Genomic DNA, 18,130 nt, shown 5'->3' with positions numbered 1-18,130 from the left:
ATCAGTCTCAATAATTGCAAATGCACACAGAGAGACTTACAAATGCAAACACAAAGATTTACAAATGCGCACAGAACAATTTACAAATATGTTTGATTTACAAATGCACACAGAAGGATTTACAAATAAATTAAGACTCACAAATGCACGCAGAACGATCCACAAATACCTTTCCAATGCACACATAAACGATTCATATAAATGTAAAAGAAAAAACACAAATACATTTCTATGTATTTATTTGTCCATCGCACTGCATTTGTTTGTGGATTGCTTCACGTGTGTGTGGATTTATGAGACTCCGCTGCCGTGGCTAGATCCGCAAAGGCGTTTTTTTTTAACATAGACCAATCAGATGGCGCTCTCATTTTCAGCCAATCACATGAGCGCATCTCCCCCTCCCCTCTCCACGAGGCTGCCAGCGTTACAGTTGTGCAATTTTCAGAGGGATACACATTAATGTACACCCCCCACCCCCATTGTTGTAAGTCATGACAACAAGGAAGTTGTTGTAAGTCATTGAAAGTTCGGTTTAATCTTGTAAATCTTGTAGAAAATCTTGGCGCGGCACGAATGACGCGAATAGAGCGAAGCGAAAAGTTCGCCCGCAGTCATTCAGACGTCGTCGGTGAAAGTCACCGAGCTGTGTGAGCCCACGGGTGATGTTATGAACCCAAACACGATTTGCGGATCTAGCCACCGCAGGGGAGTCTCATAAATCCACACACACACGTGAAACAGTCCACAAACAAATGCAGTGCAATTGACAAATAAATAAACACAGACACGTCGTTCTGCGTGCATTTGTGAGTCTAATTTATTTGTAAATCCTTCTGTGTGCATTTGTAAATCAAACATATTTGTAAATTATTCTGTGCGCATTTGTAAATCTTTGTGTTTGCATTTGTAAGTCTCTCTGTGTGCATTTGCAATTATTGAGACTGATCTGACCCCGTAGCTGGGGCCTCCTAGCGGGGTCAGCTCAGCTCCTCCCTCTTCACTCCGCTTTCAAAGTCCAAATAATGGTACAATTATTTAGGAATTTGAGAATAAGTGATTTAAATGGTACTCGTAATCGAGGCAGATGACCCGCTGACTTCAAAGGGTTGGGGGTCTACAATATAGTGGTCTGGACTTCGTCCAGATCTTCTTCTTTCCATAAAAATAAACAAATTGAACAGAACATGTAGAACAGTCAGAAAGCCAGCTGGTAGAACATCCACAACATCATGTCTCACTCACTCTTTTGAGCTGGTCTTTTGAAACCTTGGGTTAGGGTTAGTATCTTGTTGCATGTTCCAACTAAACTGAAGTAAACTAATCTAATCTGAACTAAACTAGACTGAACTAAACTAATCTGAAATAAACTAGACTGAACTAAACTAATCTGAACTAAACTAGACTGGACTACACTGAACTAAACTAAACTACACTAATCTGAACTAAACTGATCTAAACTAATCTAAACTAAACTAGACTAGACTGGACTACACTGAACTAAACTAATCTGAACTAAACAAGACTGGACTACGCTGAACTAAACTAATCTGAACTAAACTAGACTACACTAATCTGAACTAAACTGATCCAAACTAATCTGAACTAAACTAGACTGGATTACACTAATCTAAACTAAACTGAACTAAATAACTAGACTAATCTGAACTAAACTAGACTGAACTAAAATAAACTAATCGGAACTAAACTGATTTTAACTAAATTAATCGGAACTAAAATAAAATAAAATAAAATAAACGAGCATATTATTATAAGTGTTCCTGTTGATGAAGGTGGGGCTGAATGAACCTGGACTGTAGGTGTCACCGGTGCCCCTGACGGTGGGAGAAGCTCATCGGTGTCGGTGCGGATAACCTGTTCACCGTGCGGGTAACGTGTTCACCGTGTGGGTAACCTGTTCACCGTGCGGATAACCTGTTCACCTTGCGGGTAACCTGTTCACCTTGCGGGTAACCTGTTCACCTTGCGGATAACCTGTTCACCTTGCGGGTAACCTGTTCACCGTGTTCACCTGTTCATCGTGAGCATGAGCCACCCGCCCCGCGCGCTCAGCTGCCTCTCCATCGCGCTCGTCCTGCCGCTGCTGCTGCCGCGCGGTCCGGGGCGCGTCGCGGAGCTCGCGGTTGCGGCGGAGTACTCCTCCAAGACCGATTTGGATTACGAGTTCGGGGATTACCGGGGGAAGTGGTGCATCGACGACCACGGGTTTGTTTACGGAATCGGAGAGGTGTATCACCCGAGCCAGACGGCGTGTCCGTGCACGTGCACTGTGGACGGCCCAGTGTGCGTCCGACCCAAGTGTCCCCGCATCCACCCCCGGTGCACGCGGATGACATTTAAGGCATGCTGTCCGGTGTGCGAGGCGATGGCCAGGGTCTGCGTCTACGGGGGGAACACGTACCGACCCATGGAGGAGTTCCGGGTGAGAAAGATCCGACCCCTCCCTCATCACATACACCTAACGTGTGGAAGAAGTACTTGTACATAGCAATACTACATTTAAGAGTCAACTTTCACAAGTATTTGTAGTAAATAGTATTTGAAGTGTCACAAGTTTAAGTAGCCTTTGGAAGTGTGACGTGAGTTATGTGGGCTATTTATTACATTTATTTATATTAAGGTCGAGCTAAACTGCAATAACTTTATATGTTGTTGGTAGTTGATCATGTGTTTAATGTACGATCTTGAATTTTTGAAACACTTAATTCTCTCAGAATTGTACTTAGTTGCGGTCACCACTGAATAACTGATATGTATCATATTAATATGAGCTTTTCATTATGTTCACAGATGTGGAAAATAGAATAGAATATTTGCATACCATGGTTAATGTTCACTCCGGTTAGTGCACACAGCAGACCTCTTGCAGCTTCATTATATTTATACTATAAACCAACCATGGTGGACAGTATGCCAGCAACCAACGTGTGTGTGTGCGATGCGAGTGAGTGTGGGTGTGCGTGTGCGTGTGTGTGTGTGTGTGTGTGTGTGTGTGTGTGTGTGTGTGTGTGTGTGTGTTTTCAGCAAACATTACCTGATGAGCACAGCAGCAGACAGTACAAAGTGCATTACTAGTGTGTGAAGTAGAACTTTTTACTAGTTTACATAAGCGAAAAGGAGAGTGACTATTGGACTTATATTTGGTGAGTAGCAGGGCCATGGCATCGCAAAAAAGGCCAGACCAATGAGGCCAAGCCTTTGAGGCAGGAGGCACAGAGAAGGAGGCAGGGCCATTGGGAAGTAGGCCAGGTCCAGGCCAGAGGCTGGATGCAGGAAGCAGGGGCAAGGAGGCAGGGCCCATGATCAGCTTCAGACACCACCAGGTCCAATGGACCCTATGAGGCGAGAAGGCACAAAGACTCTGGGGAAGAAGTAGAGTAAGTAATGTGCAATGAAGAAACGTAAAGGAGGGAGGGAAGAGGAGATAGGTGCTCAGTGTATCCTAAAACGTCCCCCAGCAGCCTATAAGCCTATAGCTGGACCAGGGCAAACCTGATTCAGCCATAACTATAAGCACTATAAAAGAGGAAAGTCTTAAGTCTATTCTTAAATGAGGTGACTGTGTCTGCCTCCCGGACTGAAAGTGGAAGTTGGTTCCATAAAAGAGGAGCTTGATAACTGAAGGCTCTGGCTCCCATCCTACTTTTTAGGACTCTAGGAACCACGAGTAGCCACGTGTTTAGTGAGCACAGCTCTCTAGTGGGGCAATATGGTACTACAAGCTCCTTAAGATATTATGGTGCATCACAAATTAAGGTTTTGTAGGTGAGGAGAAGAAGAAAATGTGATTCTTGATTTTACAGGGAGCCAGTGCAGAGCAGCTAATACAGGAGTAATGTGATCTCTTTTCTTAGTTTTTGTGAGTACACGAGCTGCAGCATTCTAGATCAACTGGAGGGACTTAAAAGACTTATTAGAGCAGCCTGATAATAAGGAATAGCAGTAATCCAGTCTTGAAGTAACAAACGCGTGAACCAGTTTTTCTGCATCTTTTTGAGACAAGATGTGCCTGATTTTTTAAATGTTACGTAGATTAAAAAATGCAGTCCTTGAAATTTGCTTCACGAGGGAGTTGAAGGACAAGTCTCGGTCAAAGATAACGCCAAGATTCTTTACAGTGGTGTTGGATGCCAGGGCAATGCCATCTACAGAAACCACATCACCAGATAATTGATCTCTGAGGTGTTCAGGGCCCAGTAAAATAACTTCAGTTTTGTCTGAGTTTAACATCAGGAAGTTGCAGGTCATCCATGTTTTTATGTCTTTAAGACATTCTTGAAGTTTAGTGAGCTGGTTGGTCTCCTTTGGTTTGTTCGAAAGATATAATTGATCGTCTGCATAACAATTAAAGTTTATGGTGTGTTTCCTGATAATATTGGCCAAAAGAAGCATATGTAAGGTAAATAAAATTGGTCCAAGCACAGAACCTTGTTAAACCAACTTAGTGCGGTATCTGAAATGCCAATCGACTGATCCAGTCTCTGTAATAGGATGTCATGATCAATGGTGTCGAACGCAGCACTAAGGTCTAACAAACAAAGTACCGAGATGAGTCCTTTATCTGATGCAATTAGGAGGTCATTTGCAATTTTCACCAGTGCTGTCTCTGTGCTGTGGTGTTTTCTAAATCGTGACTGAAACTCATCAAATAAACTATTCTGATGTAGAAAGTCACACAATTGATTTGCGACTACTTTCTCAAGGATCTTAGACAGGAAGGGAAGGTTAGAGATCGGTCTGTAGTTAGCCAACACCTCTGGATTAAGAGTGGGCTTTTTCAGGAGAGGTTTAATTACAGCATTGAAGGAATGTGGTACATGGCCTGTTAGCAAAGACACATTGATAATATCCAACAGAGAGGTGCCAATTAAAGGCAACACATCTTTAAGCAGCCTCATTGGGATGGGGTCCAAAAGACAGGTAGAAGGTTTAGAAGTTGAAACCGTTGAAGACAATTGTCCAAGGTTGATGGGAGAAAAGCCATCCAAATATACACCAGGGTATACAGCTGTTTCCAAGGCCACTCCACTTAAGGACAGATCGGCACTGGATGAGGGAAAGAGATCATCAATCTTGCCTCTAATAGTTATTTCCTTTCCTCTCGCTGTACAACTGATCCAACAATGACAGAACTGCTCAATGTGAATGACAGAGTTAAAGCCAGTTCTAACAGCTGCTCAACATTTGATCATAAAAAGAGGGTCTGTCTGGTTTGTGCAGTCAACAAAACAGTGGAAGGACACGTATTGACTGGTATTTATGTAACTGATGGTATTGATGAGTTGCACCCAACCAGTCCAATAGCACCAGAGACCAATCAGCTGTCTTTGTATGTGTTTGCTTGACATTGACTGTACACATACCCGCTGTGACATACAAATGAGATTGAACCTACCAGTCACCTCTCACATGGGCTCATTTTCCTTACTGTAGTTACATCAAATGGCCACAGATAATGTGACTCCTTCTTTTAAATGGCCACATGTAACACCTGAAGTCAATGACATTCACATTCTCTGTGTGTTCCAGTTGTCAAGGTGTGAGCGATGTCGCTGCGAGGCCAACAGAGAGGTGTATTGCAGCATTTCGGACTGCCCCGCCCCGCACTGTGTCAACCCCACCTACGAGCCCAACCACTGCTGCCCCATCTGCAAGACTGGTAAGACTCAGTCAGTGCTGGGTCTGCACCAAGTGCACTACTTTGGTCCATTAGTGTCTCTAAAACTAATTTAGGATAGGATATTACTTTATTCATCCCCAGGGCGGAATTTAATGAAGCAGCAGCAAACGTGTTTACATATATACAATACAATAAAATAAAATAGCAGGGCAGGACATATTACATTTACATTTAAGAATTTCAATAATAAAGGAAATGAAAATGTAAAAATAAAATAAAAATGAAAGAGTATACAGTGTATCTAAAGTATAAAGTGAAGCAGTGCAAGGTTTATTGATGTTCATATGAGGAGGATCTGGCCAAAGGTGATTTAAATTTTTTTTTTTTATATATATATATATATATATAGATACTTTATTGATGATAAAAGAACAAGTATTTTCATTTTTGTGTATGTGTTAGCAAAGGTGATTCATTGTACATAATAGCAGTGGTCAGGAATGTTCTCCTGTGTCATGAATGTGTATCAGGAATGTTCTCCTGTTTCTGTGCTTGTGAAGCGGAGCTGAAGCAGTCTGTTGGAGAACGTGCTCCGCTGTCCCTGCAGTAGGTGGTGGAAAGGGTGGTCCGGGTTATCCAATATGGACAATCGTTTCTTCAGTGCCCTGCTCTCCACCACCTGTTCCGGATAGTCCTGTTTGCAGCCAATGATGGAGTTGGCCTTCTTCACCAGTTTAGTGAGTCTGTTGGTGTCACCGGCTCCAATGCTGCTCCCCCAGCAGACTACAGAGAAGTCCAGAGCACTGGTCCAACAGACTGGTAGAACATCTCCAACATCTTGCTGCACACATCGAAGGATCCAACTTTCCTCAAGAAAAATAGTTGACTCCTCCCCTTTTTGTAGTCGGTGATCCAGGAGACAGTGGACGCGTTGACCCCCTCCACCCGCGGGTTCTCACTCAGCAGCAGTGGTTGGATGGTGTTGAATGGAAAAGTCAAAGAAAGTGATCCTCACAGAGCCACCGGTTCCATCCAGGTGGACTAAGCTCGTGCAGCATGTAGAAGATGGCGTCGTCCACTCCACATGACAATGTGCCGAAATGTGCTGTGGATATTCATGGTCCACAGAGGACACCTAATGTGTTTGGTCACCCTTTGACCTTTCCTCCTTGACTGCATGCTATCAGTTTCCACCTGCACATAAGTGAATATACCGATGTAACAGGTGTGATAAGGTTACTCAACTCAGGAATGGTCCCAATGGCACTCAAAGCTACATGACATCATACACCAATTCATACACTGAGGGTGTGAATGTTGGTTAGTTCTGATGGGTGGGTGTGAATGTTGGTTGGTTCTGATGAGCGGGTCTGAATGTTGGTTGGTTCTGATGGGCGGGTCTGAATGTTGGTTGGTTCTGATGAGTGGGTCTGAATGTTGGTTGGTTCTGATGGGCGGGTGTGAATGTTGGTTAGTTCTGATGGGCGGGTGTGAATGTTGGTTATTTCTGATGGGTGGGTGTAAATGTTGGTTATTTCTGATGAGCGGGTGTGAATGTTGGTTATCTCTGATGGGCGGGTGTAAATGTTGGTTATTTCTGATGGGCGGGTGTGAATGTTGGTTATTTCTGATGGGCGGGTGTAAATGTTGGTTATTTCTGATGGGCGGGTGTGAATGTTGGTTGGTTCTGATGAGCGGGTGTGAATGTTGGTTATCTCTGATGGGCGGGTGTGAATGTTGGTTATTTCTGATGGGCGGGTGTAAATGTTGGTTATTTCTGATGGGCGGGTGTGAATGTTGGTTATTTCTGATGGGCGGGTGTGAATGTTGGTTATTTCTGATGGGCGGGTGTAAATGTTGGTTATTTCTGATGGGCGGGTGTGAATGTTGGTTGGTTCTGATGAGCGGGTGTGAATGTTGGTTATCTCTGATGGGCGGGTGTAAATGTTGGTTATTTCTGATGGGCGGGTGTGAATGTTGGTTATTTCTGATGGGCGGGTGTGAATGTTGGTTATTTCTGATGGGCGGGTGTAAATGTTGGTTATTTCTGATGGGCGGGTGTGAATGTTGGTTGGTTCTGATGAGCGGGTGTGAATGTTGGTTATCTCTGATGGGCGGGTGTAAATGTTGGTTATTTCTGATGGGCGGGTGTGAATGTTGGTTATTTCTGATGGGCGGGTGTGAATGTTGGTTATTTCTGATGGGCGGGTGTAAATGTTGGTTATTTCTGATGGGCGGGTGTGAATGTTGGTTGGTTCTGATGGGCGGGTGTGAATGTTGGTTGGTTCTGATGAGCTGGTGTGAATGTTGGTTGGTTCTGATGAGCTGGTGTGAATGTTGGTTGGTTCTGATGGGCGGGTGTAAATGTTGGTTATTTCTGATGGGCGGGTCTGAATGTTGGTTGGTTCTGATGGGTGGGTCTGATTGTTGGTTGGTTCTGATGGGCGGGTGTGAATGTTGCCATTGCCAAAAGTGTGTTGCCCAAGGACACATCGACATGGACTAGCGGGCCTGGAGATCGATCCACTTCATAGAGCGCGTCGTCCTTCAACCGCTGATTGCTATGCGTTGTTTTTTTAATGAATGAAACTACATCTATAATAAAAGAGAAAGAATATCACCAGCCGGAGAGAGTATTGGTTTTGGAAGCAAAGGGCAGTGAAGAACATCAGCCTCTGACACACAGCTCATAGCTAATAAAGAACGAGCCATAAGCTACGTGCCTGATATGTGTCCTCTGCTTTGGCAATCTGTGGACTTGAAAAGCTATTTTCTATTGTAAATATGTTATACATATTGTGTAAACCCTTGAGAACACTTTTTGTTGCATGCTGTGAGGAATATTTGAAACACTTATTTTCAGATTACATGTCGAAAAATGTTTGGGGTAAAATAATGTCTGTAAAAAGACATAAAATGAAAGGCAAACAACTTCTGCTGTCCTAGCTTACCTTGCATACATATATATTAGTTATTTATTATGAGTTATTACTAGGCTAAAATCTAATGTTCCACACAACCTCTCAAATGGCAAGTGTCCACATAAAAGCACATACACGTGCTTCCCTGCTGCTTCTCTTGGTCCTCTTCTGCTGGACAGACGGCCTGGCCTACTGCGTCATTGTTTCCAAATGCCCTCTCAGCTGTGCTCCATTGGACGAGGTTGGATCTGGCATCAGCTGGACTGTACTTCCTGTCCTCCTGCTGACGGCGTGGGGAGTAGCTGCCAAATGTTGAGTCTCATTTCAATCAACTTTCACTGCAGAAACAAGCCTGCAGGCTGGAGTGTTGTCGGTCTATTGTAGCTCTCTGTTTGGTCTCTACCTCCTCCGGAGACCATATCTTCTGGGTCATCACTCAGTTTGGAACACCCATGCTCTGTGAGGCTGACTTGAGCACAGCTGAATGCTACCTATGCTATGCTAGCACGCTCACAGGGGCAAATGTCAACATGCTGATGTTTAGCAGGTATATTGTTAACAGTTACTGTCTTAGTGTCAGCCAGAATAAGGTATGTTTTAATATATTTTTTTGTACAGATTAAACAAACATGTAACATGTTAATTAGCGATCTTGCCCAACGAGTCACAAAGCACTGCTTCCACTACTGAGGATGAAGTCAAACATATGTTGAGACAACTGGCCTTCCTGTCCCTCCAGGTCCCAACTGCTTCGCTGGCAACAGGGTGATCCCAGCGGGGGAACGTGTGGACATTGGAGAGTGGACAGTATGCTACTGCACCTACCGGGACGGGACGTGGCACACCCATCCCCAGGCCACGTGTGAGACGCTCCCCCAGCCCAGCACCCCCACCGAGGTGGAGCCCAGGGGGAGAGAAAAGAGGCCGTTTATTCCCAGGCTGGATGTAATACCATGAAGAGTGTTAAATACATGTCTCGTGGAGAAAGAGACAATCTGCAGGTACAAATACACAATGTATCTATTAGGATCAGGACAGCATTATCAACCTGCACGTATATGTTATGTTCATAACAATGAGATGATTTCTGAAAAGCTCTGCCTGGAAGAAATATATAATCTGCTGGGTGGTTGGTGCTGAGGTTAAACATTTATATATTTCTAACATTTTCCAACAATACACCCACTACTCGTTTGGAATATGAATACAAATTCAATTGAAATTAAATGTGCATGATAATCCCTCACTGGTGCTGAAACAATCTATTTATTACCAATCTCCCTGACACTCCTACTCCAGAAAACCTCCCATGATGCCGCTGTGAAAGCTGGAGTGGACTGTCAAGGGTGTGAGATGAGTGCCGAGTGCAGAAGCTCGTGTTGCCTGCTGGCTTCCTTCCTTCCGCCTGCAAGCAGCCAGGCTGAGGATGGCTGTCGGCACACTACCTGGAGTAGCAGATGGTATATGTACATATGCAACGTTAGGAGTAGAGGACATGCCAGTAAGCATATATATCAATAAGATTCCTGTTAATGTGTGTGATGATACAGCCAGTTGCTTCCAGTCCATCTGGTCAAACAGCCAGTGTATTTCCTGCCTCTCCTCAGTCACGATGAAGACCAGTCCTGTGTACTGCTGGTTAGAAAAGAAAGCCACATTAGGTTAAAAATACTATACGGGAGTATTGAATAGTTCTGTCTTTTCTGTAGGCTGCATGCTCCCCATATTAATGGTGCTATGCATCTCATATGCAAGTAGCCCTAGTTATTTATCTGTAAACTGATGGTTGTGAAATAAAGCTTTTTCAGAAGACTCTTGGGACAACTTTTTAGGTTTTTATTACAGCCTAATGGTAGGTGTGAAGAAGTGGATTAACAAGGTATACACCTGGAAATAAAGTGAAGTTATGGCTCACTGGAAGTAGTGTCCAGAGCCATTGCATAGCATGTGGCATGTTGACAGACTAATTCAATAATCATAAGTCAATATATATATATATATATATATATATGAAATAGGGTTCCCATGCTTAATTTATCAGGTTTCTCTTCCCAAACTGAAGCCATATTCCCGTAACTGAGGTGAGTAAATAACCCTTTAGGAATAGGGCAACATCAAAATCAGTAATAAGTGCTACTGTTGAAGATGCACTTTAATATTGCAAAACCAATCATTACGTAAGCTCACATCCATACAGAACATTTTTGTTCACATCACAACTTCTTGTTGAATCTTTTAGGGGGGGACAAATTTAATCTTTTATAATTTTTATTGGTAGATAAAGATTTGTGACCTAATAAATTCCCATCAATCATAAACACCCTCAACATGAGCAAAAATCTAATAAGCCAGAAAAACAGCTTTTTTCCCCAACATTTTGACTACATTCACATAAAAAGAATGTTTCCTCTACAAAGCGGGAAATAAAAACAACCAGGACAAGTGGCTGGATTACCAACAGTTTTTTATTGAAAACGAACAGGGTCAGGATCCAGATCAGGCTATGCTGCCAGCGTTAGAGGCAATCCTGGGCCAAAGGTCAGCACACTCTTTGGCCACCGGGCCTGTGATGGCTGAACCTGCAGATACAGAGAAGGAGAGTTATTTGGGTTCCAACACTTCATTTATACACATATGGGAAATGGAGGTATGAAACTAAAAACACACTTTTACAAATATGAAAACAAAAAGAAATATAACTTGACAAACTTCACTGTCTGGATTAGATAATGGTGGCTAGCCAAAGACATTTAGACCATCCACAAAAGTATTATTAATAGCAATACATGAGCATTACTACTAGTATTCAATACCGTGGTTGTACTGAGCAGGTTAAAGTTGTCTCATCACTGATTGAGATTAATCAGCCACAGAGAGATGCTGCCATCTCACCCACAGTGATTAGGTTAGTTTAATGTTCCCTTCATCGACAACTCACCCAGTCACTGAGTCGACCAAGCAAGTGCTTTTGGAAGGGGAAAAGCATTAAATAAAAACGTGTAAGATTTGTAGTTTTGGTGGCTCCAGCGACACACCTAGCATCCATGAGATGTCACCACTCCAACTACTGTAATGTTAGGCATTTAGTGTTAAAACTCAAACAGATCACGCTCGTAGCAAACTCATAATGCAAAGTTGGCCAAGGAAACGTGTCCAATGAGTTTCCTTCGAGACACTCAACAGCGTTCTCTCAGCTTGTACAGCCCGGCTGGAGAGCAGAGTTTTACTTTATGTGGTGTGTGAAATGTTCTAAATAAATAAAACGAGCACTGCTAGATTCAACGAGAACATAGCTATGGAGGGGATGAAACTAATGAGAAACATTATCACCACCACCTGTCCAACATGACAGGCCACTGGTAATCTCTAAAACAAAACAACTAAAACTATCTAAATTACCGTTTGACAAACCTGTCTAGCTGCTCTCACTTCTGAGTTTGAGGTCAATACACAACAAAACATGGCTAAGCTAATGCACTAAATCAATTTATTGTGTCAAGACATAACTGGAAAGTCAGAATGACAAACGACAAATAATGAGCCTGGTGTAGAATCCCAGCAAACCCACCTTTCATTTCTCCTTTGTTGTTTACTATGACACCTGCGTTGTCTTCAAAGTAGAGAAACACGCCATCTTTTCGCCGATACGACTTCCGCTGCCGTATCACCACCGCAGGATGCACTGTGGACAGAGGGAATGTGGGAAGTTTAAGTTACTACCAAGCTACAGAACACACACGTCATTCAACTTGACTGGAAAACAGACAGTCCCTGCAACAAAGACAGGCAGCAGAAACGATTACATCACTTTGTACTGTGGTGACATCCACACATTGTATTCATTTTTGACAAATGACTGAATAGTATCAAGAGTCTTCTACTTTAATTAATAACGTAACTGTAAAATATTAGTAATATGTTTTTTTTATTAGCAATTTAGACAACGCAAATGTGTCATTAATATATGATTTCTTCACAATGTGATTCCACTGAAAGATGACATATTTGACATTATGGCTCAGCCCTATTTAGAAATCACGTTGTCTCATCACTGATTGAGATTAGTCAGCCACAGAGATGCTGCCATCTCACCCACAGTGATGAGGTTAAAGGTTAATGTTCCCTTCATCGACAACTCACCCAGTCACTGAGTCGACCAAGGAAGTGCTTTTGGAAGGGGGAAAGGATTAAATAAAGCGTGTACGATTTGTAGTTTTGGTGGCTACAGCTACACACCTAGCATCCATGAGATGTCACCACTCCAACTACTGTAATGTTAGGAATTTAGTTGTACTACGAGTTATTAAGTGTCCGGCCCATAAAGTTGAAAATTAGAATCTGTGCTTCAAGTCTCCCTCACACTCATGAGTTACATTTTTTATTTATTAAAAAAAGGTCAATTCATTTCTGTACCGGACTGAAATAAATAGCCCTGTGGATTATGAGTGCCAATAAGCTGCCTCATCCTCTATACACCAATGCTACAGTAACTTGCATGGCCCAGTTGTTTCCACTCACCCTTCTTCCTGAGTTCTGGCTTGCCTTTCTTGACTGTGGCCATGACCATGTCACCCACTCCTGCAGCAGGCAGACGGTTCAGACGCCCCTTGATGCCCTTCACAGAGATGATGTACAGGTTCTTAGCACCTGAGGGACGGAGGGAGAAAACAAACATGAAAAGGAAGATATGGCAGAAGGGAAACTGGACCGTTGGTTTCTAAAGAACATAGTATTCTGGCATTTTACAAATGGGGCCAGAATCTTCTATCACACTATAGGTAATTCAATATATACATCACAATATGCCATGTTTGATGATTTGATTAATATGATATATTGAATTATGGCTCAGCCCTATTTAGAAATCACATTGTCTCATCACTGATTGAGATTAGTCAGCCACAGAGAGATGCTGCCATCTCACCCAGTGATGAGGTTACAGTTTAATGTTCCCTCATCGACAACTCACCAGTCACTGAGTCGACCAAGCAAGTGCTTTTGGAAGGGGATAAGCATTAAATTAAAGCGTGTGTGATTTGTAGTTTTGGTGGCTCCAGCTACACACCTAGCATGCAAATGTTAAAGTGGTAATGGTCTTCTGGTCTTAACTCACAGCAAGAGAGCAAATAAGCAGACTTCCTCTAGCTACGACCATCAGAAAACCACCACTCAGTGCTAAAATACATGTCGGCTGCCAGCTCAACATGCTTCTTTTCCTGTCTAAGAGACAAGAATCCACTAACCTGTGGAGGAAGGTAACATGGGTATAACAATTTTCCCATAAATGCGATTTAATATAACCTTCAAAAAATTGCATATTTGATCCATGGCACAATACAAGGCGTACCTGTATTGTCAGCACAGTTGATGACCGCTCCTACTGGGAGACCCAGCGAGATGCGGAACTTGGCTCCAGATGAACCACCACGTCCTGTAAGACAGAACAGTTTAAATGAACAGTTACACGTTACCTCTTTAAAAAAAACAATCAAGGGACTTTTTACTGTTAAATTAAAAACAATCTACATTTGTTATCCAGTTTTTTGCAGTCCTAATCTCTTCACATGTAGTGTTAAACATTTTAAATGGTGTTCCATGACACTTGAAATTCTGATTTAGATGTTGACAGCTAAAACTGAGTTTTACACGCTTCTATCCAGCATGTGATCCAACAACTTATGCCACTTTAGCCGATAACACCAACCACCTAGAGGTGTACAATACATGCCTAGACTTATAGAATATCATTGCTGCAATTGCACATGTCACAAGAAGATTAACTAGATAGGGGGAACTACTCTTTTATCAAGCCCTTAACGGAACAAACCAATTCAAATTTGTAAAATGGTGAAGATATGCCCGCAGCGATAACGTCAGCCAATACCAAGGCACCCGTGTCCCCCAAAATCACTAGTTTATTAGACCGCATGCATACATGACTGAGTGTTTGAACCACTGAGAACAGCGGACACCAACATGTTGGCATTCAACGAGCCTTAACGTTCATGCTGCAGAAGGCCACACATTACGTGTTGGCGGCCACCATTACGTCAAAAAACCATGCTCACGGTTTCAATAGTTAACAGAGGCACGAGCTGTTGGGCAAATACTAACTCTGGCAGCTGCCGTTGTTCTCAGATGTGCTTCTAGAGTGGCTAAAAGGTCACGTTTGACAACGAATCACTCTTCGATAACGTGATGTGACCGGCAGAGCCTCACGGTAGCCATGTCCGGTAGCATTAGCTAACGTGACACCTCACGAGACGATTTACAGCACAGGCTTCACGTGTGGGTAATTAAACGATACATTTGGTGTTTAACAATTAAAGCGGTCAGACGTATACAGCAAACACACAATTCACATTATGCCTCTAGCTTTAGCATCACATGCTTCATTCCGACCCGATGCTAACAGAAACTTAGCTTCAGCCAAGGAAAATGCTATCTTTCAGAAATCGCAGACGGTTTGCAAAAAATGTAAAATAATCCCGTGGATGTGTTATCCTCCCCACTCTATTACACACTACCAACATGATAAGGGCCAATATAGAGTAAAACACAGCAGATGAATCTGGATTGTACAAGGTGGGTTTCGTACCTCTCTTAGACATGGCTGCAGTAGGGAAAGAGGAAGACGGAGAGAGGAATTGTGGGATATAAAGTTGAGCGGAACTTCATCCGGGTCACGCGCGGAGCCGAGAGTGTTCTTCTTCTTCTTCAATTGAATTTGCGGCAGACTAGACGCAGCAACGGTCTATTGCTGCGCTCCACAGTTCATTTGTAGACATTTATTGTGCAATTTATATAATTAAGTAGAGTCCAGTACGACGAAGACAATTGATTACAGACTCTATTGTTTCACTATTTGAATGACTTCAATGAATAACTCGAATGTATGACAGCTCTGCGTGCATGATGCTCTCTTTTTAATAGTTGGTGCATTCCATCACTTCACAGGCTGCGGTGGAATAGTCCTTTTACGGTTCCTAACTGACTGAAATGACCCGGAAGTATCTAAGGAAAGGAGTTTGAATGCTTCCCTACTTAGCCCCTTTAGCAAAGGAAACACTGGACCTTCCTTTACGAAAGGAAAGGAGATTATTCAAACGATCATGAAGACAAACGCAGCTCATATAAATAACCGTTGCCATAACTTGGAAATACTTTCAATAATCCGTTGAACCGGCTGGCAATTTCCAAATCTTTTGCCATTATATACAAACAAGTAATTCTCCTGTCCATCCCACATAGGACCAAGCACCGGACGTGGGGTGACGGAGCCTTCTCCATATCTGCCCCCTCCCTCTGGAACTCTCCCCCCAAACTCATCCGAGACTGCACTGATCTTTCCTTATTCAAATCGCAAATCAAAACCCACCTGTTCAGAACTGCTTTTAATGTGTGATTGTTTATTTTTGTTTTTGTTTTCTTATCGGGGTCCGAGCGACTCAGAAGGTCCCTATTTATTTGTTTTATTTGTTTTACCTGTATTTTAGCTATTCTTATTTATTTATTTTTAGCTTTTAGGATGTTTTAATTATGTGAAGTGTCTGAGTATTATGAAAAGCGCTATATAAATTAAATGCATTATTATTATTATTATTATTATTATTAGAGGGGATCTCTATCGCAGGTAGAAATATTATATTAAGCCAACTGACAGATGATACAACTTTATTCTTGAAAAATGATTTACAGGTGAAACCTGCAATCAAAAGTATTGATTTGTTTTCAAAAGCTTCAGATCTCGGTCTGAATTTAAAGAAATGTGAGTTGTTTGCCTTAAAAAGCAGTGATATAACTTTTATTCCTATACATGTCAATAAAAAACTACGTAGGCAATCTAGTAACCAAAGAACAAGACCAATGCCTTTATAATTTTAGAAAATGAAAAAGTAGAACATAAATATAATCTTTGTTGGCAAAGAGATCTGCCCTTAAATGACGTGTCCTCTTATTGAAGGCTTAGTCAAACAGATGCACCGATAGAAGCACTCTTCACACAATGTGACTCAAACAATTCAATTCAGTTTATTTAGCCTAAAATCACAAATTACAAACGGTCTCCTGGGTGAGAGTCAGGTGTTTTTAGACCCACCCATCTACCTCGACCTCCACCCAAAACCTCCGTTATATGAATTATAGTACATTACTTGATAGGCTACAACAGTTTATGAGAACAGCGTCCTGCAGTGCAATTGACAGTCAAATCATTTAAGTGTTGTTTTTATTAGATGGGAATGGCCATGAATATGTAATTTAGTTCATCATGATCAAACATTTAAACCATCAATACACAACACATTAGTAATGATGTGTAAACATGTTTTAATTTTGCCCAAATAACTTGTACTTAAAATGCAAGACAGCCATCAGAATGAGGTTTGAATTTACATTTTCAATTTACAGTTCCATTTATTTTTAAAATGTTCCCTGCATGACAAACATCACAGTAAACTACTAACAACAGCTAATGTTGTGTTGCTGTTGATTCACAAAGCCCATCCATGATATGCATGCTGTAGGTCGTCCATTTTACAGCTTTGAAGTGTCACTTTGACATGCTCGCTGTGGACTATGGTCTTCATGGGTCCACTCAGTTTCATGTCATTGAGATCAGCTCAAGGAGTTAGGCAACATTCAAACTGTGTCTACTACCTGAATGGATCCAATCGGACTCTCCATCAGCTCTGATCATCTGGTTCTTGTGAAGACATTTACTGTGAAGTAAGTCTGTTAGTAAAAGGTATACCTTGTGGAGTTTCTGACCACCAGAGAAGTGTTGATCACGTGTGTGTGCGTGAGTGAGTTACTGTGCAACTCTGTGCTGTCCACAGCTAGTCTCGCATTCTGCTGCAGCAACGGCATACTATTTTGGGTGGCCAGTTATGACTGCATGCACTCACACTTGATCAAAACCTTTCATTGAGTGTTTCATAGTACTATTGATTGCCTGCGTCGTTGCAGACACACCTGGCGGAGATGTGCACTCTACTGAGTGCACCTTTCTAGTCATGAGAGAGTCTTATTTGTCAAGGATGCACATGTACGAGCATGTTCAAGATTATCAGGAAATACACATTTCTGCCAATGGTTTCATAATATTCCACTGATCTATAGGTGGTGGCAACATTTCCCAGAAAATCAATGTTGCTAATGTTTTAAGAGGTAGTAAAGTCACTCAACATGTGTTAAACCTTAAGTTTACACGTGTGTGCGAATTCAGAAAGAATGGGTTGCAACTGCTGTCTGCCCCGTCTCAACTTCCAATTCACAAAACATACGAGTGGACATAACAGATGCCTAGTTATAGAATTAGTATAAACAATTCTAATTGGAGATTTTCAGTGGGTCCATTACTTGCAGAGCGGAGGCCTACCCCTTATGTTACTTATGAAAAGAAGGGATCTGACCAGATGACAATTGGGCTATTGTACAAAAAAGAAATCAGCAAAAACAAAAGAAAAACAAACAGTCAATTCTACAAAATGTCAGAGTTCCAGTCTCTCCCTCTGTTCCTCTCCCTTCAGCTATGCAACCTGAAATTAACACATTTCACATTTATTGCCTT

The 18,130-nt window shown here is 42.2% G+C and overlaps 3 protein-coding genes across 3 annotated transcripts; 1 reads left to right on the top strand and 2 right to left on the bottom strand.

Moving 5' to 3' along the window:
- Positions 1–2,044: 2,044 nt before the first annotated feature.
- Positions 2,045–9,516, top strand: si:dkey-283b1.7 (von Willebrand factor C domain-containing protein 2-like). Its single transcript, XM_034539202.1, has 3 exons — positions 2,045–2,440; positions 5,548–5,677; positions 9,299–9,516. Exons 1-3 carry the CDS (start codon positions 2,045–2,047, stop codon positions 9,514–9,516), a joined length of 744 nt encoding a protein of 247 aa, XP_034395093.1.
- LOC117734878 (histidine-rich glycoprotein-like) lies at positions 6,416–9,460 on the bottom strand. Its single transcript, XM_034539201.1, has 2 exons — positions 9,385–9,460; positions 6,416–8,861 (listed from the first exon to the last, which is right to left on the bottom strand). Exon 2 carries the CDS (start codon positions 8,135–8,137, stop codon positions 6,884–6,886), a length of 1,254 nt encoding a protein of 417 aa, XP_034395092.1. The 5' UTR covers positions 8,138–8,861; positions 9,385–9,460; the 3' UTR covers positions 6,416–6,883.
- A 1,492-nt stretch (positions 9,517–11,008) lies between the features above and the next one.
- On the bottom strand, positions 11,009–15,244 carry rpl23 (ribosomal protein L23). Its single transcript, XM_034539203.1, has 5 exons — positions 15,158–15,244; positions 13,907–13,990; positions 13,078–13,206; positions 12,128–12,241; positions 11,009–11,138 (listed from the first exon to the last, which is right to left on the bottom strand). Exons 1-5 carry the CDS (start codon positions 15,168–15,170, stop codon positions 11,056–11,058), a joined length of 423 nt encoding a protein of 140 aa, XP_034395094.1. The 5' UTR covers positions 15,171–15,244; the 3' UTR covers positions 11,009–11,055.
- Between the last annotated feature and the right edge of the window lie 2,886 nt (positions 15,245–18,130).

The sequence above is a fragment of the Cyclopterus lumpus genome, chromosome 8 (assembly GCF_009769545.1).
Source record: "Cyclopterus lumpus isolate fCycLum1 chromosome 8, fCycLum1.pri, whole genome shotgun sequence".
NCBI classification, from domain to species: Eukaryota; Metazoa; Chordata; class Actinopteri; order Perciformes; family Cyclopteridae; genus Cyclopterus; species Cyclopterus lumpus.
This window is presented reverse-complemented; position numbering and strand designations above follow the sequence as displayed.

Excerpts from the sequence above, each read along its gene's own strand:
- si:dkey-283b1.7 (XM_034539202.1), top strand. The coding sequence starts at position 2,045 with ATGAGCCACCCGCCCCGCGCGCTCAGCTGCCTCTCCATCGCGCTCGTC. Across the intron at positions 2,441-5,547 it reads GACCCATGGAGGAGTTCCGG|TTGTCAAGGTGTGAGCGATG; the intron begins GTGAGAAAGATC and ends TGTGTGTTCCAG. Across the intron at positions 5,678-9,298 it reads CTGCCCCATCTGCAAGACTG|GTCCCAACTGCTTCGCTGGC; the intron begins GTAAGACTCAGT and ends CTGTCCCTCCAG.
- LOC117734878 (XM_034539201.1), bottom strand. The coding sequence starts at position 8,137 with ATGTCGATGTGTCCTTGGGCAACACACTTTTGGCAATGGCAACATTCA.
- rpl23 (XM_034539203.1), bottom strand. Across the intron at positions 13,207-13,906 it reads CAACTGTGCTGACAATACAG|GTGCTAAGAACCTGTACATC; the intron begins GTACGCCTTGTA and ends TCCGTCCCTCAG. Across the intron at positions 12,242-13,077 it reads GCCAGAACTCAGGAAGAAGG|TGCATCCTGCGGTGGTGATA; the intron begins GTGAGTGGAAAC and ends CTCTGTCCACAG.